The 22,981-nt window shown below is 28.5% G+C and overlaps 1 protein-coding gene across 1 annotated transcript; it reads right to left on the bottom strand.

The window, feature by feature from the left end:
• Positions 1-3,850: 3,850 nt before the first annotated feature.
• LOC113869622 (NAC domain-containing protein 7-like) lies at positions 3,851-8,184 on the bottom strand. Its single transcript, XM_027506048.1, has 4 exons — positions 7,952-8,184; positions 5,522-5,697; positions 5,160-5,431; positions 3,851-4,650 (listed from the first exon to the last, which is right to left on the bottom strand). Exons 2-4 carry the CDS (start codon positions 5,679-5,681, stop codon positions 4,027-4,029), a joined length of 1,056 nt encoding a protein of 351 aa, XP_027361849.1. The 5' UTR covers positions 5,682-5,697; positions 7,952-8,184; the 3' UTR covers positions 3,851-4,026.
• Positions 8,185-22,981: the final 14,797 nt, after the last annotated feature.

Raw genomic sequence — 22,981 nt, 5'->3', positions numbered from 1 at the left:
CTGCATTAACAAATTCAATACATACACAACAAATTATATCAGTAAAATTTAACAAATTAAATACGCATACAACAAATTTGACACTTTTTTTCATATATACAACATTCTCCTATTTTATATAAAATTATTTTATTTTAAAAAAATATTAAATAATTTTTTATAGGTATTTAACAATGATTTTTAACAACTACAATTTTTTAACTTCATATTAAATTTATAATAAACCATTTTTATTTACAATATCTATTTATTTACAATACAAATATCAATCATTATTTTTTTTGGCTAAAATAACACAATAAAATTTATGTTTAAAGTTAATTATCAACATAAATTGAATAAAACATATTTATATATGCATTATTAAATTATTTTAATGTTGTATGCATTAAAATTTAATTATTTTTACAGATTATTATTATTCAGTCGTAATTTTTTTTATTTAAACTCATTTCTATCACATTAATGCAATTATTTAACAACTAATTAACAAAACTCAATCTCATTTAAATAACTAACATAAAAATTACTATACAGGTAATAAATAAACTACATATAAATAAAATTCGTAAAAAAAAAAATTAAAAGCACAAATCTATTAACCTGAATTGAAACTTTTTGTGCAGTTTTTTCCTATCACCAGCTCAAAGATTTCAAGGAATGGCAATTGCAAAAATTCAAATGTGTATATATATGCGCTTTAAAATTGGACAAGGGAGTAAATGACCATCAGTTCTTGCCACGTGTCAAGTCCCCACATGTCTCGCACTCTGACACTCGATAAGTTAGCCGCCTATTGACCATCGATAATGCTATCGTCCTTGACCAGGCGATACACATCCAATAGGCGCCACGTGTCATCATCAAAGATGTTCCTTCACATAACTCTTCTTTAGCATATACATCACCACGAGTCAGCTTATAAAGCTGTATCAGACGTTCTGAAATGATAGAGCATTTAAAAAATTACTATCAGCCATGCAGGTGCGAGACAGCTACTGACCTGCCAAAAAATTAGTCCAAACAAGAAATATATTTTAAAATAAATCTATTTCGAGAATTTGTTTTATAAATAATATTATTTAAATAAATTTGCCTGATATACAGGCAACATATATAATCGTGTTTGGAATTTATAATAAATGCAGGATCCAAGAAAACAAAGATTTACAGTATGTGCACTGTCTGTTTACTAGATAATATCAGAACTTTATAATGTGGTCGATTCCGTCTAGACGTGTCTATTCTTCAAAAATTGGGCTTGATTTAATTTAAAAAATTAGTTTGATAAAAATGTATATATTGTTCAAGTTATTATAAAGAGTGGATTTTAGCCAATGTTAAAATTGCTTGTCGAGTCAGCATATGTTACTGCATCTGATCTACAGGTTGATATTTCACCAATTAAAAAGGAAAAAAAAAAAACTGTATATGATTGCAGTATTCTGCTGCTTCATGTACATTGATAAGAAAGTACTCTCCGAAAAATTCACTAGGAAGGAAAAACTAGAAAAGACAGTTGAAACATATATAGGAGTATCTATGTCCTACGTACGTTATACGTACGACGGCACCGATCTAACAATTTTGTCATTAACCCAACTCGGAACAGAAAGTCTTTTTTTTCCTTTTTGGATAATTAAGAAATATATAAAAAGAGCAGAGACTCCGGAAATTGTGGAGGTTTGGCATTTAGGGAACTAAACAAGCTCGTGTACAATGAGCCTGTTCACATAACTTCACATGGAGCTCTATTTCATTCACATGGTAACTAATATACTACCTTGGTCGGTAAGGAAACACTTTTGAATAAACCCCAATTATTATAGTCTCACGCCGCATCAATGCACATGGCCTTCTTGTTTTGGCTTTGTAGGGCAAACGCTAGTCAATTTACTTCTATCCTCTCTATTATGTTGAAGCAGACAAGTGACGCATGACAAAAAAGCAAATAAACCAATGTAACATAGTACTTCTTCAAGTCAATGGATGTCAGAAAAAATCACCTTTTTTTTTTTATAAATACTTTTTCCCACTTGCCTTTTCTCGTCCCTGAGAATTTTCTAGGCAAGCATGCTAGTTATAATCTCTCTCATACTTCCTCTCTTTTTGTGCAAGTAATTCATGAGTCTGACTAGTTGAAACCTGCATTATGATTAAGTTGATGGGCGCACGCCTAATGATTGTGTCGTGCCATTGCTTGAAAGGAATTTGATTCATGACTCCGACACAAGAATTTCACCCCTCGTCAATGTCCAATGACGACACCTACATAAAGAACTACTTGTTGCCTTTGAACACCTTGCATGATTAGGTGCTTAAGATTTACTTTGATACAGGTATATATATAAACCATATCCACTTTTGAGAACACGCTTCGGTGAGTGGCACTTTCGAACAAACGTTTCTGCTCAGGCCATGTGAAACAGCGTGCCCTCTGAGTTAGCCCCAAACTGCTGAAACATCAAGAAGCTTCCTGTGGCAGATAGAGTGAAGGATCTTTCAGCAGGAGAAGCCATCTTCATAAACAGGTATATATGCGTTGTGAGAATGGAGTGAAGAGTTTCTTAATAATAAATTTGTGGAATTAGTTTGATATGAAACAGCATCTATGATGCATGGGTAAATGGCTGTTGTACCGTATACCGGTCATTTATTTGGGACCGATATACTTGTTAGATATATACGAATAAATACTCAACATTCATTTATCAGTTGAGTGCTTAGCTGGTAAAACACTGAATTTACTCGATTACTCCTTTAAACATTCTTTTTAAATATTTTTTATAATTTAATTAGATTATTATTTCTTATATATTTTCTCTTGTACCCGTATCCATAGTTTTTGTAACATTTTGCCTAAACAACGTACAAGTACCGCTGTCGATATGAGTACTCTCGTGCAAGTATGCATGAGATTAATTTAGAACAACATTCAATGATTTCAGTATCCTTGCGAGATTTTGGTAAATATGCCTTATACCCTACAGAGTGGAAACAAACTTATATATGATGTATGCCAAAGCAGTTTGGTAAGCGAGCAGTGTCCTTAACACCTTACTGGTATGTATCCATGGTTTATTGGGTCTTTGCCCGAGGCTTCTTATACCCTTACAAGCACATTTTTACTGTTGCATTGCTTTGAGTACGACACATCAAGTTTTGCCGCGCACACTCGGACTAGGTTACATAAATGGTATAGTTACATTATATTTTGCAGTCCTTTTGATTTGTGCTTCATATCTAGACATGTTACGATATTTTTAGGTTTTATGTTCTTTTATCTATGATCCTCCTCTATTTTAAATAACCACTTAATTTTTAACACACACACACACACACACACGAAATATTTGAATTAAAAACAAGTGTAATAATACTTTTCAGTTAAGTGTCGATTATGTCCAATTAAATTAAGGTTTTTACATTTATTATATTTGTAATATAGAAATTCTACCCTTGCACGATGCAATAGACAATCTGAAACAAGCAAATACAAAATAATGACACGTAAACAGTGAGGAAAGAAAAATGTACGTATATTATTTATTAACTGCATATGCTTAGTCTTAGATATTTTCAGTTCTTCACAATCCACATTACCCTTCCTCGTAGGTAGAATCAATTAATACAATCAATTAAGTGCTGATAAAAAAAAAGTACAGTTAACTAAATACATGTTTGTATATGTAACATAACTAATTTGTAATAGATGCAAATCAAAATGCTATGGTAAAAACACAATAACTTTTGCTGAGCTCATTCCAGCAGATCTACACAAATGATCAACTCGAAGTAATAAATTTACATATACTATAGTCATATTCGTTCCATCTTAACAATGGCGGAGTATTAGTGGATACAGTACGTGTCACCAGAGCTTCAAATGCTAGGGATATTTATACTTTAGGGTTTATTATGTACATGCAGAAACTCGAACCAATATTTTTTTTTTGTCTTTTTCGATTGAGAGCATTATACTGTACTCCCTATATATAATTATTATGCATCTTCTAGTAATAACTTTCACTTCCACAGGTCAATCTGGCAACTGGAGGTGGATGTTGAAGCATATTCCTGGCCAATTTCTGGTTTCTTGGATCCATTTGGAAGCAAAGTAATTTGATCAACCACATCAGAAAAGCTGGTTTCCTTGGAAACATGTTGATCGTGACTGAGCTGAGAAGCAACGAATTTGTCAAGTACTCGCCAATCTGTAACTTGATCCACTGCTTGATCATTGCTACCATAAAGAAATGGTAGATTTTGTTGCTGGCAATGTTGTTGTATGTGTTCTTCTTGAGTGAGTGAGGAGGATTGCATAGCGTTTCCATTATTATTGCTACCGTAGGCAAAAGGAACAACTGAGTTACAACTCAAACTGGCTGCAGAGTGAGGAACTTTGGGACTTTCTAGTTGTGGAAGTTGGAGGAAAGCGTCATGAGGTATATTGTATTGCAATTCCAACTCCTGCTTGCAGGGGTAGTGCTGGTGGTATGGTGCATAAGGGTGAGAAATTCGCCTCGGGGATTCAAGCTCTTGCATGAATGAGACTTGGTCCTCATACCAACAGGGTGACTCATACTCTCCCATTTTCCTCACTGTTGTCATTCGTTTCTTGAACACTCTACATACAACCCAACCTTCTTCCTGGAAAGCATTTACAAAAATGAATTAATTAGTTTTTACTCTAATTAACCTGATTAATTTTTGAACTCGCACATAGCCGCGGAAAATAACAGAAGGTAAAAATGTAATCACACGAGAAGTTCATAAAAATTGCCAATGTGTTCTTAAATAAGTAAAAGATAATTTATGTAATAGTTTCTCTTCTGGAATATTATGTACTCAAGATATAGGAAACAAAGCTGGAGCTCCATTCGTTGTAAAGCCTCTCATAAATCAATTATTAGGGTGGTAAAAATAAGTATTGATAAAATTATTATAGCATGGTGCATGCACAAAGGCCTATAAATCCTTTAGTTCATCGAAGTTTCTTATATTCAGTTTAAATAATATTTTTTGTGCAAAATATCATTTAATTTCCCCATATAAAATTTGCCCTCTTTATTGTCACTAGTTTTATTTTCAACATTTATACTGGTTCAGTAGAGAGAATTTCTTCCCAAAAGAGAGAGAGAAAGAGATGAAATGAATACCTGAGGAGTTCCATTTTCATTAGTTTCCAATCGGTACTCATGCATGATCCAATCAGATTTCTGTCCATTTGGGGCTCTTCCTTTGTAAAACACCAGAGTCTTTCTCATGCCAATAAGGCAATGCCTAGAGTAAATTGCTTTGTCCCTTCCCGTAGCTTTCCAGAATCCCGCCTTTGTAGCTCTATTGGTGCGAGTGCCAGTTGGGTACTTCTTGTCTTTATGACTAAAGAAATACCATTCATTTTGTTCATCTGTTCCTATTTTGCATAATTCTATCAGCAGAAAATAACAAGGGTGAGCAGTACGTAATATGATATATATATGATGTAATTCTAATTGGAAGCATAGAAGAAGGCCAATACCTTGAAGATCCCACGGCTCAATTTTATAGAGATCGACATCTTTTATTACATCTAGATCAATTCTTTTAGAAGCTACCTTTTTCCTAAGGTAGTAATCAACAAGTTCTTCATCAGTGGGATGGAAACGAAAGCCAGGAGGAACATGTGAAAATGTATTCATATCTGCTCTCTTAAACCTGCATTTGAGAGGTAAAACAGAAGTAGAAATTATCACTATCACTTCTCTTAATTTGTATTAATTAGAACATGAAATTTGACATCTTTATTTCCTCCTATATACAATGATATATTGTGGCTACCCGGTCACTCTAGAATTGAGATAATAATGCGCGTCGCAAGTTACATATGCATATCCTAAATCTAAAAATAATATTTGGAAGCAAAATTGCAATTACAAGTAGAAATATATTTAAGCTTTATTTTTTAATGGATTACATAAATATTAGTGGGAGAAAAGACAAAATGATCCAGCAACAAAAGCGATTATCGGCAGAACACAAAATTTATTATCCAAACTCATTATTTAGCTTCTAATCAACCAGACATAATATAAGTTGTGTTTGGTGATAAAAACTATAAAGAAGGAAATTTAAAAATGATGCTGCATGAAGATTCTAAGTTTAATAGGTCATCACAATAAAAAAACAGGACGATAATTCAGAAAGGAAAAGAAGCGTAAGAATATTGAATAAAACATCTAATACGATACTGGATAAAGTGGGATTATATAAGTGGAAGCTCATAGTTTTAAATTTTTATTCTTATAATATCAGTTTTCAAATATTTATGAATCATTAATTATATTTTATAAATTTCTTCAACATTTGTAATAAAACTAACAAGAAATAAATACTTGAGAACTCTTACGTGTGATCATGTTTTGATGTCTATTTAATGAATAATTATACTTGTAGATTGTCACATTTTAATTAATATTTTAAAAAGTTTCCTTAATCATTTAAAAATATATTATATATTTTTTCACTTTTAATATATTAAATAAGAATTTTCATTCAAAAAATTCATTAAATATTAAGAATACTATTAAAAACTATTTCAAGAAGATACAACAAAAAATTGTAATAGATCTAAAGAAAATATCAAAAAACAAGGTTGCTCGTGGACGTTGAAATTTTGCATTAACAGATTGAATCGAAAATTCTTCTGCAATCTTAAATGCAGAAGCAATTAAACTCTGCGTTTACCAGGAGAAAAAGACAAAGCAGCCGCACCATTCTCCCAGAGAATTTCATTAAATCTGTAGTTCTCACACCTCTGCAAAGATGTGAGATGGGGGAGGGGGGGGGGGGCGGGGAAAGAGTAGAAAGTGAGATAAAAAATAATAATAAACAAAAAGATAGAAAGAAGAAAAAAGTGTAAGAAAAATAAGAGGTGAAGTTTTATAATTTTTAAATTTATTATTTGTCCTTGAAATCTTACAAGTTTTTATTTATGAAGTTTCTATATTTATCACCTTAGAGTTCTTATGTTTAAAGACGAATTATGATACTTCCTGCTGGATAAGAAAAAGAATGAAATCAAGAAAGAAATATGAACTGCTGAAGAAAAACTTCATGTTTATAAGCAACAAAATCAATTTTTATAATTGAATAAAAACAAAAAGTATGATAAAAACGTAACAAAGTAAAAATCAAATGGCAAAATAGTACAAGTTGAAACATACGGCCATACGGGGGCATATAGGATGCAAATAACTTTATATGGGAAACATATTAACTCTCTTTTACCGTAAAAAAAAATGAGTTGTAACACAATAGGCAAGGCAATCAAGGCACCCTTTTGTAAAATATAATGATGCATAGGCATGAAGTTGGATGACATATTGCATCAAACATCTTTCCTTTGATTTACAAAGAAGTGGGTCGAGCACTAAACTGACTCCATTTTTCATAATAGCTTTATTTCATAGCACAATTACAGAAAAAACAATAGTCTGCAGTATTTCAGGTCAAATATGCAAAGAGATCAATATTTTGGGGAGTAAAACCAAAAGAAAGAAAAAAGGGAAAAGTGAAAGCATGATTTACCGGTAGGTGTCTATGGGATATAAACTCCAACCGAAACACACAAGATCAGAGTCAAGTCAAAGATTTAATGCAAGCGACATTTAGCATTTGACTATGGTTTCTGTCTTTTTATTTTTATTTTTATTTTTTGGATTTTTCTTACTGACTTGAAGTATATAAAAAATCATCATATATTTTCATGCCTTAATAATTTATACACACCCACATAATAATATGCTAAAGTAGATAAACCTGGAAGAAGGAAACTTAATTAAAAAGATCAGATTAAGAAGAATCTTAAGAGCGGACGGCGAAAGAACAACCTTGATATATTGCTGGATGTTCTTAGAAGGTAAGAACTCGAATAAGCAGAATATCGGTGTGTAGATCTGATGAAACCAACCTCTTTGCAGCACGAATTCAATATGCTAGATTGTGGGGTGCCTTTGATCAACAACCTTTATAAGAATATGGTAAAATCCAACCGAAATGAGCAAAAAGGAAAAAGAAGCAGCACAAAAAGAAAGGGAAGGAAACACGCGAGAGGGGACAAGAAAAGAAGCAAAAGCAGAAAGAGGCAATTAATAGTGATCCTCGGGAATTGAAGTGAATCCAAACTGTTTTGCACTGAGGAATTGTCTGTCTACTAGGAGTTGTTGTCTATAAAAAGAGAGAGATGAGATCCCGAGGATCACTGAAAAAGAGAAGGAAAAGGAAAGAGAAAGGTTTTCAGGAATGGGAAAAAGGAGACGAGGTAGGGTTAAATAGGAAGCAAAGGCATAAGAAGAAGAGAAGAAGAAGAAACGTGAGAAGTCCAAAATAAACCATCACTCTCAAAAGTTTCTCTCTCCTTATCTATTGAGTTGGAGCTAGATTGCTGGAAAAGCCTTGAGTTCATAAAAAAGTGGCGCTAAAACGGAGAGAGAGAGAGAGAGATGTACACATCCAACTCCACCCACCAGCAACTGATGGTGACGACAAAAGAATGATTTGAGGTTAACGTTTAAGGTGGCCGGGCAAAAAGAAATTGTGTATGTGTTTTTGAGAAAAAGGGGAGATGGGCCATAGATCAAGTCATCAAACGCTGAGCATGAATAGACATTTTTCATAGTCATCAAATTTTATTATTATATCTTCTTAAATACATAAAAATATCCTAAATCAAAAGAATAACGGAAATTAATTATTAGCCGCTGACAAATAAAAAGATGCAATTGTATCATATTTTATTTGTATAACATTTACTCTTTAAACAATATCTTTTTACAACTTTTTTTTATTGATATCCTTGCTTACATAAGTAAAATATGAATTATATTTACTTTTTATTTAATTCATTTTCCAGATATATAACCACACTCAAAAGATATCGTTCCGCGTTCACAAAAAAAAGGGTATTGTCCTACATTAGTTCGCACCGGGAGGTGCACACGATCATATTTGATTCATTTATTTATAGTAGTTGTTATAATCATAACGCGAATATATGATTCAGCTCTTCTAGATGAATCACAATGCTTTATTCCTAAAGAATGTAATTCTGTAATTAAATAATTTATTATTGGAAATAAAAATCAAGTGATAAAAAGTGAAGGTTCATCGATTAAACACAAAACTTCTATTACACTCGTCCACATTGAAGATAATTTATCTGAAATATTGAAACATTTTATATTTAAAAAATTATTATTTTTTAGATTTTTTTCAAGTAACTCTTGAATGTGTGTATACCAAGTTCATTAATCAACGTATATTTTGCTCTTTGTGATAATATGTATTAACTACTATTGCATAACACAAATATTGTGATCATTTATATCCCATTTGTAGATAAAACCGTCACTTAATCTAACATGCTCGATTCTTGATTGAAGTTTTATTTTCTAATGAACAGATCGAGGTTAACTATGTTCCCACCATATGTCTATAGGTAGGATTATATACCATCGTAAACATGCAAAGTTATAACTCTTGGACTATGGATCGGAGAGTGGTACTTATTGTTCTCCCTAAATAAAGACTTCAAGATTTAAATTATTTGACATTATAGGTAAAGTTTGTTTAAAGTTATACTACAAAAAAAAATAAAAAAATAAAGCATTAATAAAAATTACATTATTAATATAGACCTCTAAAGTCTATATCAATCAATAATACATTATACTAATATTTGATATATTAAAACTATTTATTAATATCATATATTATATTATTATAAAAAAATTAACGAATTTATACTTAATAGTCTATTGTTTATCAAAAACTAAACAATTATACTAATAAAATTTAATTAATCTAATATAAAATCATTAAGAAATAGTAATTTTTATTGCGGTGTAATCAATATTTAATGTAATTAACTATTATTAAAATAATCATTTTATAAAAAATAATTAGAGCTTAATTTTAGTATACAATCAGTATACAACTATTTACATTTTATATTAATTAATTAATTATATCAATAAATTATAAGAATGCATTAGTATTCTTTTTTATAATTTTATTACAGGTTTTAGTATATCCAATTAACGGAATAAGAGATGAGAGTAACTAACAGATTATTTTGTTAATTCTTGTACATTATAATTGCGGACAGTCATTGTAAAATATGAGTCTAAATAGTACTACATTATTTGATATTTAAAATTTTAAATATAATTAATTGTTCATAGAATTATTACAGGTAAAAAGAATCTCTGATTAGAGCTTATTTTAAAAAATTACCCTTCTTTATAAAATTTTGACTTAGCCTAAATGTTAATAGTAGAGACTTGTTTTTATAAATAAACTTATAAATAGTGAACAGATAAATCTTGAAATAAGTTGACAGACTTAACGCGATCTGCAAATTAATTAACAAGACTAATTGTTGAATAATTCAATAATCATATAATTTTAAGATATTATGATAAAAGTTTAAATTTAACATAACAACAACAAGTATAATAATAATAATAATAATAATAATAATAATAATAATAATAATAATAATAATAATGTATTTATAATAATTTAAATAATTCATTATAATAAACTTATTGTATAAATAAATAAAAATTAGATCAAATTTAATGCAGATAATGGATTGGTGACTTGAAGTTCGCAGTTACATAATGTATTTGGTCGGTGATGACAAGTTAACTGTTCTGCATCCCTTAATCCTCTGTAACGGGGACGATACATGAGCTTCTGCTGTTACATAGAAAAAGGGGGCGATTGAAGAAAGCAGCACAGTCCATTGCATCTGCAGGTGCTCTTGTGTCTTGAAAAAGTGCAAATAAATTAGTAACAGACAAGACAACAGCTCTATTATTTTAAGGTTTTTAGAGAAATAATAATTAATTTTCAGTTGGAGCAACCGCACGCGGGCTCTGGTTGGTTGGTCTGCAATATTCGACACTAAAGAATTAATATATTTTATGTGTTTTTAAATTGAAATTGAATAATTAAATCTGCTCAAAAAGCTTAAAGATCCGGGCCCATCAACCGACCCTGAGGAATACGAATGAGACACTTCTCCAAAGACTCTGTCTTCTAAAAGTGTTCTGTTTCCGCGGTGGAGGATGGGCCCCACCGCCACTGCTCCCGGCTCAATACGTGGAAGCTCATGGTCCGGCGTGGGGCACTCCATTATCATTCGACTCACAATGTCTTAAACAAGCCCGTTCTGTTTCTGGGCCCCTACTCCGTTATCCTATTTCAGACAACTTTCTGTTTAGTTTTTTATTTTCAAGTTCTTTTATTTTAAATAGTAACATACACGTTATTATTAGAGTCACGATACACTTTTACATATATAATATTATACTTAATTTTTTTAATATCAAGCAACTAAAAATAAATATTATGAGATAATAGTTTTTAATTAAACATATTTTTACGTAGAAAAATGAATTTAATAGCTTTTTATAATTTCTCCTCTCATTTTTTACATCATGTTCACTTTTTTAAATGAAATTATTAAAAGTAATGCTAACTAATATGTCAAGGCACAAGTTAAAATATCAAAATAAAATATAAATATACACATTTAAAAATGTATAACATTTTAAGTTAAAAAGTTTTAATGCTTATTTTGAAATAATTTAAACTAATAGCATCTTAAATGTTTTTAGTGAACATTTCAAAGATATTTCGTAAAAAAAAATTGAATATTTTTATTGCCTTTTGCCCTTATTGAAGTTCATATTATTTGAATGAATAGTTTAAATTTCTTACAATTCTTTTATTGATTTTCTTGTTAACTTAACAAAAGCTATTAAATATTATTTTTATTAAAAATTAAATTTTATTAACTTCAGTCTTTAAAATTAATTTTTAAACAGTAATTTTTATTAAAAATACACTTATTGTATTAAAATTATAAAAATATTACTAATAGTTATTTTAACAAAATATTACGATTGTTGATTGTTTAAATTTAATATTTTTAAATATTTTTAAAAATAGTTTAGTCCTATAGTTAATTTTAAATTTTTAAGATCTATGATGACATAATAAGAAAAAATGAACCATTTAAAGAGTGACACATGGCGCAAAGTGACTGGCACGTCAAGGCACAATTCCTTCATCCGCCGTGTCGGGCCTGTTCTCCGCCTAGAGAAATGGTAAGTCCGTTTCCAGACAAAGCCCATTTTTTTCCCCTTTCCTGAACAGAGACCAAAATCCAAAAATAAAGAAGCTTTTATTATATAAAAGGGGCAAAACTGAATTTACACATTGTTTGTTTATAACAAGCAAAGAAGTGAAGCAACCGTCTCATACGTGATCCAAGTGTCGTCTAGGCCCCATCGTGCTTCCATGGCTAAACCCTCTAAGCTTCCATCAAGCTCACGCTCACCAACAATATTAGCCCCCTCCAAACGCACGTTTTCGTTACGTTGTTAAAAGAGAGTAAAAGGATGATAAATCGTTAATTTCAACTCTCCATGAAATGACTAGTTTCGTCAACACAGAATTTGTTTTTGTCATCCTTTTCACAGTTGTGCCATCACACTTACGTGTATTATTAGATAAAAATGATCTAAATTCATGAAACAATACGGATTATAAACGAACTTTGTCGAAAATTTTATAATTTCCGGAACGAAATAGGTGGCGCAAGTGGACAGCCTGGGAAGGTAGAGAGAATGGGGGTCATAGATAATGATTGCTAATATAGACACATCATTGTTTCGGTTCCCCACGTTTAACCGAGAGGATGGGCAACTCCTCAATAAGTGCTCTATAAAATTTTGTAATAGTTATTGTACCTTCGCTTATTATCTAAAAGCTTGTCACTTATCCCATATTATACTCTCTTCGTTATCCCTAATTTTCTTTCTATTTTACACACACTGGCTAAGAATATTCCACGTTTGGAAAAGCAGTTGTTCATTTTTAATCTGAACCAACCAAGCTCGATCCTCTCTTCTTTCCATTCTATTTTTATATGGTTATTGTGAGCTATATTTTGGTGTATAGGAATGATGTAGAAGGCCTAAAGGGTATGAAGTAAAGGTTGAGCAATATGAGTACAAGTAGACCATACGCCAAAGACCTGAAGTATATATCAAACATATTATATGTATTAAAAATTGAAGTGGGTATACATCAAGAGAAGGAGGGGAGAGACGACTCCTTACCAGCTTTCAAGTCAAAGCAATTCCACCTTAAGTTTTCCTGCTCGGTGAAAGTCTGAAAGATTATTGTGCATTCCTCCAACTCAAGTTTTTTTTTTTTTATTTCTAAATCCATTATAAACAATTAAGAATAAATGGAAAATTTGACCCTTTTTTTTTTACTTCGTTATATGGATGATAATTGTGTTCACTTAGTATAATCAGAATTGCTTGCGGTGCAAGTTAGTTGTGATTTAAAACAAATAATATATATATATATATATATATATATATATATTAAAACACGTAGTCTTATTAAATAAGTCAAAATACAATTGCAAATTTAGTTAAATACTTAATATTGATATCAATAATGGGGTCGGCAACTTTTTATTCCCGTGAAATATAAATTCTTTTAAAAATTAAATTATTTTACCCAAAAATGTTAATATTTTAACTTGATTTTTCACATATCTGCCTGAAAATTTAACCTTATTTTTAAAAGGCTAATTTCTTTTTTTTTTAATTGGTTTATTAGACCAAAATTAATATTTTAATAACGTTAAACTTATCGTATCTTACCTTATTCAATTATTTTCTTAATCCAAACCTTGTTAACATTAAATTTATCCTTTGGTTTATCGATTAACATATTAATTTTGACTTGTTAAACCTCACATAATTTAACGTTAAAATTTTACCCTTATATCATACGTATTTTGACCACTATTTCTACTGCTGCTTCTGCGCATTTTCTTCATCTTCGGTCTCTTTTTTCATGCTCGGTCCTGCATTATTGTTGTGGGTGCATAAACTTTTAACTATATTGTTATCACGCACCTAATGTTACTGGTTTTTTCTATTATTTTTGGTACGATTGATTACTTAAAAACATAAAAAATTATGTATGTTTTAAAGATATTAAATGTTTATATTTTAATTTAATACTGTTTTTTAAACTTGTACCCTAAAAACACTGCACTTGCAAATTGTTTGTTTATTTGTATTATAAATTTGCTTGAACAACGTGGTATAGCACACTTAAGAAAATATATAAGAAATTCATATTCCATTCAATAAAATTTTTTACACTGTTTAATAATCTTCGCAACACATGAAATGCAAATACAAAAATAATATAAGAACAAATTATTAAATAATGATATAATTATATTTACTTTTTTATTCATTTAAACCAGGACAAAAGTTCAAACAAAACAAAACAAAGACTAGCATGACATTATGAAAAAAAAAACAAATTCTCCTTTCATCATTTCCAAAGATGTGAACATGGAAGGGGAAGATTTTAAAATGAGTTCGTCTATAAGCTTTTCAAAAGTCTAGTTAGCAAGTTAATCCGCACAACTTCTCTAAAAACATAACAAATGCTAATAATTCTAATAGAATTTACAAGCAAAATTTCTTTAATAATAAGATACGGTCACTTATTTATAGAAACATAAAAATTTACTAGAGAATGACGAATATAGAGTTCATTTCAATTAAAACTCCCTATAAATTGAGGTCTTTAGTCAACTTAAAATTCAAAAGAAGAGTTCATATATTTGAAACAATGATAGAACATGAGCTCGGCTTCTTAACAAAATCAACACAAAATTTTCATTAATAATCTCTGGCAAGAATTTTATAAACGGTCAACCATTGATTTTCATGGAAAGAACTGTTCCCGTTAAGTTTGAATCTTGAAAAAGAAGAGGGAATTAATCAATAAAAATATCATACTTGTAAGTCCTAAAAAGAGAAAAAGAAGAGATAAAATAAGATATTATCCTAAAAATATGACTATTAATTATGTTTACTTTAAAAGTATATTAACATTAAGTTCTTATTAACTAAAACATTTAATGTATAATTTTTATTTATTTCTAAAAAAAGACAGTGTTGTTATTTCACCCAATATCATTGTATCTATTTTGTATTTTGTTAAAAAAAATCAAATAAGAAATCACTTAATGAAAATTTAAAGAACAAATTGTTTATTAAAAATCGTATATAAATGGAAGAATAATTATAACATAAATACAATATTTGTTTGCCACAACTAATTAAAAGAAGAAGAAGAAAGAACAAAAAAACCATGATTAATTTTTTTTATAAAGTGAAATTTAAATATATTTTTATTTTTATAAATATAATTAAATTTATGTTAATCATTTATTTATTTTATAATTTTATTTTTGTGAACTTAAATTTGTTTAAAATTTTATTTTTATTTCAAATTATTGATGATGTATATATTTAAACATGTCATATTTTTAAAAGTGATATAAGATATTAAATGTTAAAATGCATGTCATATAATAATTAATGATAATGATTAATTTAAAAATATTCAGGATCATAATTAATAAAAAAAACTATAAAATTAAATTAATTATATTTATAGAAACTAAAAATAAATTTTATTATTATTTTTTACATAAACTAATATATCCTAGTTGTCAATGATGACAACTAGTGGATGAACCTAATATCCATGTCTAACATAATTGATAAACTTAAGTATTAAATAAAAAATTATTAAAAAATTAAAATTAAAAAATATGAACAAATGGTAAAAATGAAAAAAAAAAGAATATTTTTATTAGAATTTGAATAAAAAAATAATTAATGCGTAAATAAAAAGTAAGAGAAAGAAGAAAATAAAAAAATAATTAAAAATTTGTTAGAATATAAAAATATACTTTTTACTAAAATTCATATAAAAAAAAGATAAATAATAATTTTTTAATAAAATCAATATTCTTTTATAGAGAGTGACTTATTTACTTTTTTTTTATATTAAGGAATCACACTAAAAAAAAGTAAAAAACAAAAACAAAAACAAAAACAAAAACAAAATTAGCTATCAATTTATTAGCTTAACCTGTATTTATAAAAACTAAAAAATATAATATATTTTTTTAATATGTTCCAACGATATCATCAAAGATTCGATAACAACTAATAACAATCCTTCTAAAACCTAGACATGATTTAAGTGAGTTTGACCTCTTCAAATAAATAAAGACATAATTACTTAGAAATTTGGTTATTAACAAACCGGTGCTTTCCCTTGCTCTGCATAATACATAGAACATCTGCGTGAAGCATGAGAGACCAAGCTCGAGCTCGTCAGATATAAAATGTGTGAACAGTCGCTACTTAGGAGTGAACTTATTTTTTGGTCAAAAGTTCATTAACTTGTTCCACAATGCAAAATGTTCATGGGCTTGACGGTGGTGCCGAGTCAACAGCGATGAAGCAGACTAGCACCGGTTGGTTTTCAGCAGCGAAAGTAGATGCGCTTAAACACGGGAAGCACCAGTTAGTTAATAACAAAGGGAAACAATGTGCTTTCATTTCAAATAAAGACTTTATCTGTTTAATTGAAGATCTAACTAAAAAATTGAAAAATAAATTATATTTTAATATAGCAATTTCAGAGCGTTTTAATTACCAACACTCTATATAGCTACAGTGGTGGGTTTGGTGTGTAAAGGTACTTTGCGCATAATAAATGTCTCATAACAAATTTATCATTATTATTTCAGAAAGTACACGTAATGTAGATCCCACTGGATTAAAATGTTAGCGAATGTAATTAAATGGATTATCTTTAGTTGCTCCACGGAATACTTAGCACTCATTGTTAATATTTGTAGCACTAACACTCTAACAGAGAGAAGCTTGTCTGGAAGAGTTATGATGAACGCATTTTATTAGGGCTCAATACCCTCTGCTGAACAAACTTGTATCGCCCTCATAATTAAATTTAAACAATCATCCCAAAGCATGGCATTAGCAGTTTTAATTGATGAGTGCCCACTAACTGCATCATGCATTCAATTTTATTACCACCAGCTTCATGTAAAGATTTCATAATCCAATAATTCGAATCCTAAAATTAAACAGTTTTTTAATTACTTTTTAATACGGACTCAATTTGTATTTATTGATATCAATATATTAAAATCTGTAGTGGTTAATAAAAATTTATTAATTAAATTTTATTTTTAATACACATCTATAAGCATACAATAAAATATTAAATCTTGTTAACCACAACTCTTTGAGTTTATCAACCAGTAATAATAATTAAATTTTATTAAAAATAATATATTAATTATGTTTTTATATCTTTAATGTAATAAATGTCTTTTTTTAATAAAATTAATATATTATTTTTAATATTTGAATTTAATTCTAAAAATTGTGGTGGTAAAATTAATATTTTTTATAAGCTAAATTAATTATAATTCTAAAAAAATTTGTGAAAAAATATTATTTTTATAAAGTAATTATTATATATTTTTTATCCTTAATAAAAAAAATAGTAAAAACTTAAATTAAAACTAACCAGAGTAATTATTTATAATAAATTTAGATTCAATAGTTTTAAATGAGAGTACAATTATAATGTTATAATATTTTAAAAAATAAAAAAATTAGATTTTAAATAATTGTATAAATTTGACTTAAAAATGACTACAAGAGTATATAATATGATTTTATTAGAAATATCTTTTCTAACTTGTACAAAATAATACATGATAAAAAATTTATAAATAATAAATTTTTATTTAAAATTATTTGTCCAAACCCTTTTTGAAATTAAAACTAATTCTTTTGAGAAAAAACAATAATTATATTTTATACATTTATAGTTTTTCCTAGAAATATTCATAATAAAAACAATAATTAAACTAGTGACTTATATATTAGAAATTGAATATATTATCTTTTACGAATAATGTGTTAGTTTTAAATTAATATAGATTTTATAATAAATAAGATTGTCAAAAATTTAATTGATAAATCTAAAAATATGCCATTAATTCTTATAATTAAGAGAACAAATTTTATTAAAAAAATTAAAATATTTAATAATATTAATGTATTAAATTATAATAAATACAATAACTTTTAATAAAAAATTATCTCAATGATAATTTTTATTGTATATTTGTTGTAACTATTTTAGAGATTATGATAATTTAGTGCACATAAATATTTATAAATTTGAATTAAATTATTAATAATAAATATTTTAAGAAAATGAATTTATAATTTTAATATAATAATTTTTTAATAATAATTTATAATTTTCAAATATTTTAATTCTGTCCTAAAACGTAAGATTAACGAAACTCTGTGTAATTTGTCTTTTAATCCTCGTTTGATTAATCATACCGGTCAATGCAAGACGTCAAAAAAAGTAAATTAAATATATGACTATTGACTTTATAATACTGATGTTCTCGCAGGGAAAGAAATGCACTTTAGGACCATGCACCATTATGCTAGTCCGCCAAAAATGAGTGATGATTAATAATTACAAATTTATGTGTCACGATAAGGGTAAAACATTGAAATTTGGAAATTAAAAGAGAATTTATATTAAAAAATGAAATCTATATATGTTTAGTTAATTCATAATAAAAAAATTAAAAGCTAAAAAATTTATTTCCTTTCAATCTTTTCTTCATTCAAATATAGAGAAAAAAACAGTATTAAGAAAGTGAATAATTTTTTTGTTATTACTATTATTAAAAAGAGGGACTTGATGATAGGTTGGGATTAACTCATATTTGAAAAATATTTAAAGAAGTAAATTAAGCTTGTTTTAAGATAACTACAGTAAATAGAAGGTCAAACTATTAAAACAATAAAAAGAAGAAACTAACATGCAAAAGATGTACATGGAGGGAAGAAATGGAAACAAAACTAAGAAGAATTATATATATACAAGAGGAACAGGGTGGGCATAATGATAATCTGGTTTGGTGTCCCAGTCAATAATAGTGTGAATTATAACAATAATAACAAGATTAAGAAGTGAGAACAACCAAAGTTTGGGATTGGGTCAGTGGAGTCTGGAATCATTACCCTGTTTCTCCAATTTATCTTCACAAGTTGAAATGTACTAATCATGTGCCAAGTTCCATTTCCCCTAAGTGCAATTTTGTGTATGGTATATAAGGGGACCATTTCAGGGGCACTGGATTACAAATTGGGGCTACGAGACCAACTTATTATTCATCACCCACCTACTATACCATTACTTTTTTATGACCTTTATTCAAGAATAATTTTTAGTAAAGTAGCGTTTATGTTTCTGACAGAATTTCCCACTGGTATATATCAGTAATGTTTCTTGTACCAAAATAAAAAATAACAACAATAATATGCAGTACTGTGTAAAGTTTTAGTGGTTTAAATAATAAGATTTTATATATATCATCTGTGTGTTATATGGGATAATTAAACTAAAAATGTAAGAACAAAAGTAACATTTTTATTGATTTAATTATTGATAATTCATATGTTTAAAAGTTTTAATTAAATTATTTACTGTAAAAACTTAATCATGTGTAGGTTTTAGGGAAAAGAAAGGAGTTTCGTATGTAAAATAGAAAGGAGGATTGGAGTAATTTAGTTTTACTCATTATTTCGCTAGGTATAATAGATTTGTTTTCTTCAGTCCTAATGTGTAATAGACTTTTTTTTTTTGTAATTATATGTAATGGATTTTTTTTAATTTTGTAATAAATTTGTTTTTCTTTTGTCAAGATGTAATAGATCTGTTGTGTATTACTGTTTGCTCTTCTGTGGGCTGCCAGCTTGTTGTTGTTGTTGGGCCTGCTGTCTGCCTTTTTCTGTGGTAATCTTGACCAAAATCTGCACTTCCTGGACCAAAATCTAAAGAGCGTAAAAGGCTTGCCTGTGGGTACTATTGCTCATGTTCTATTGCCCAACTGCGCTATTATATTGCAATACAAACTTTAAATCCTTTGACAAAAAAATATAAAAAAAATCCTATTATTTGAGTTTTAGAGACTAGAATCTATTCTCAACCCATGCATGAAAAACTAACTTTTAATGATGTTATTTAGTTCACTAAAACATTATTTCCTATTCCTAGTTTATAGGCATAAAGGTTTCCGTGTAACTAGATACTTTATTAATTAATTGTTAATTTTATTATGGCATCCTAAAATTTATGATTTGAGTCTTTTGTGAATGCTTTAAGTTATATTTAGATTGCTAGAAATAAACCAAAAAAATTTGTTTAGAGTATTTAAAATAAAATAAAAAGGTTAAACAAAATACATTTCATAAAAAGAAATTATTTCTTTTTCTCGGATTTGGGCTGTATAATGAAAGTTATCTCTCCCTCATGTTCTTTAAATTCTATTGTAAAATATTTAAATAATATATATGTATATATATTATTTAAATATAGCCTTTTTATAATATGGATCTTTTTTAAAAAAAAAATTATTAGAGTGTGGTACTTTATAATATGGTTTTTGTCAAAAAAAATGATTATGGTAATTTTTTAGGGTCATTTTTTTTAATATGAGTTTTTTTTAAGAAATTACCAAAGTATGGCATTTTTTACAAAATTATTAAAATATGGTGAATGTATAAAAATGCCAATAGCGATTTTGGATTAAAAAAATTGCGAAAGTAAAATCGCCATTGGCGATTTTAGAAGTTGAAAAAGTATAAAAGACTAGTTAAAATCGTCAATATCGATTTTTGACTGTTAGAAATCGCTTTAACTTTTTTAAAAATGTCAACAGTGACTTTTGACTAATCACAGATATCAGAGAACGTTATAAAATGCCATTGAAAATTTTAGATTAATGAAACTATAAATACTATAATTTGCCTTCAGAACGAGTTGCCCTTAAAGCATTAGTTTCTGAGAGTGTAAGAATGTGATTAACAGTTTCTGATTATCAAAAGGAAAAATGAGTGTGGTTGTTGTAGTTTATTTCAATGTTGAGATTATATCAAATACAAATGAAAGTGTGGCATTTGTATGTGAGAAGCCAACATGTGTGAATATTTCATATAGTATATCATTTGAAGATTTAAAGTATTGGCTTTGTCAATACGTTCATGAAGTTCCATTTCTAAAATTAGTAGAAAGTGTTATGTATCGATGTCCAGAATCAATATTTGACAGTTTTATTCAATATCATACAATTCAAATAACCAACGATGAAGGTATTTAACAAATGTTTTAGATACATCAGCAACATCCTCCTCTAAGTGGTATAATTGAGTTGTATGTTGTTTTAAAAAATATAGAGGTTAAAGCAGAATTTTTGAGCACAATAGTAGAGACAGAGATAGAATGGGAACTAAATAATAGCGAAGATGATAAGTACGAATATGAAGAAGAATATAGAAGTGACGAAGAAAGTGATGAGGATTTTGACAATGAAAATGATGAAGAGGAGTCTCATATGGGTGGACAACATCCTTTTGGGGAGCCACCTTTTATGCGTGAATTAGATCTTGATGCTATAAATGCTACTGAGTTTTTAGAGTATGCAAATTTAGGTATGTGATATTTGAAATTATGTTAGTGTGATTAATTATATTTTTATTAATTAGTTTATGTTCGCTATTGGTAACATAGAGATAGATGGTGAATTGTATATTGGAAAGCAATTCAGTGACAAAGAAGTTGTTATAAGAGCCATAAAGCATTATAGTATATCAAAAGGAGCAGATTACAAAGTGTTTGAGTCAGAATCAAATACATTTTATTGTAGATGTGTAAGATATGGCTTAGATTGCAGGTGACTTCTTTGATCTAGCTTCAGGAAGAACGAATAATTTTGGAAAATCCAAAAATATAACAGTCCACACACCTATACTGTTGGAATCATTTCTTAAAATCACAGAAAGTTGGATACAAACATAATTGCAGAATATATAAAGCCAATGATAGAATCTAATCCTTCTTTTAAAATTAAAGTAGTGATTGGGGATATTTAGTCTCACTTTGGGTACACGATAAGTTATCAAAAAGCGTGGTTGACAAAACAAAATGCAATTAAAAAAGTATTTGGTAAGTGAGAAGACTTATTTGAAGCTTTGTCGCAATGGTGCATAGCAATGTGTGATTCTGATCGAGGTTTTGTTGTGAAATTAGATGTTATATAGGCTTATCGCAATGATGAATTGGTTTCCAATGTTCAAACTTTTTAGCGAGTGTTTTGGACTTTTGGTCCATGCATTAGAGCATTCTACCATTGCAAGTCACTTGTGCAGGTTGATGAGACACATTTATATGGCAAATATAAGGGAGTTCTATTAGTTGTTGTTGTACAAGATGGAAATCAGAATATACTGCCGATTGCATTTGTTATTGTTGAGGGTGAGATAGCAAATGCTTGAAGTTTATTCCTAGAAAATTTATGAAAATATGTCATTACTAAAGATGGCGTTGGGTTGATTTCTGACCGTCACGAGTCAATTATTGCAGCAATCAGAAGAAGTAATGGCCAGTGGAAACCTCCAAGAGTATTCCACATGTATTGTATCAGGCACATTGCTGCAAATTTCTTGCATAGATTCAAAGCTCCCAACTTGCATAAACTTGTTGTTCGGATGGGTAATAAACTTGATTTTTGTATTTAAAATAAAGCTATTAATATATTACTAGATGAACTTTTTTTATGCTAATGAAATTTGATTTCGTTATTAATAGGTTACTCAAGAACTGAGCATGAATTTAATATTTATTAACAACGAATACAAGAGCGTGGACAAGTTTATGAAGATTGGCTTAGTGAAATACCAAGAGAAAAGTTAGTTTTAGCATTTGATGGCGAACATCGATGGGTCATATGATGACGAATCTCGTTGAATACATTAATTATGTTTTAAAAGGTACTCATAATTTGCCTATCATAGCACTTATAAGAGCCACTTACTTCCTATTGGCACAATTATTTGCACATAAAAGAAGCAAGGTATATGCACGGAAGAATGCTGAACATTTGTTCTCAAAAAATATTACAAGT

The sequence above is a fragment of the Abrus precatorius genome, unplaced genomic scaffold, assembly GCF_003935025.1.
Source record: "Abrus precatorius isolate BTA unplaced genomic scaffold, Abrus_2018 Scaffold6, whole genome shotgun sequence".
NCBI classification, from domain to species: domain Eukaryota; kingdom Viridiplantae; phylum Streptophyta; class Magnoliopsida; order Fabales; family Fabaceae; genus Abrus; species Abrus precatorius.
Note: the sequence above shows the minus strand (reverse complement) of the source record. Positions and strands in the feature narration are given on the sequence as shown.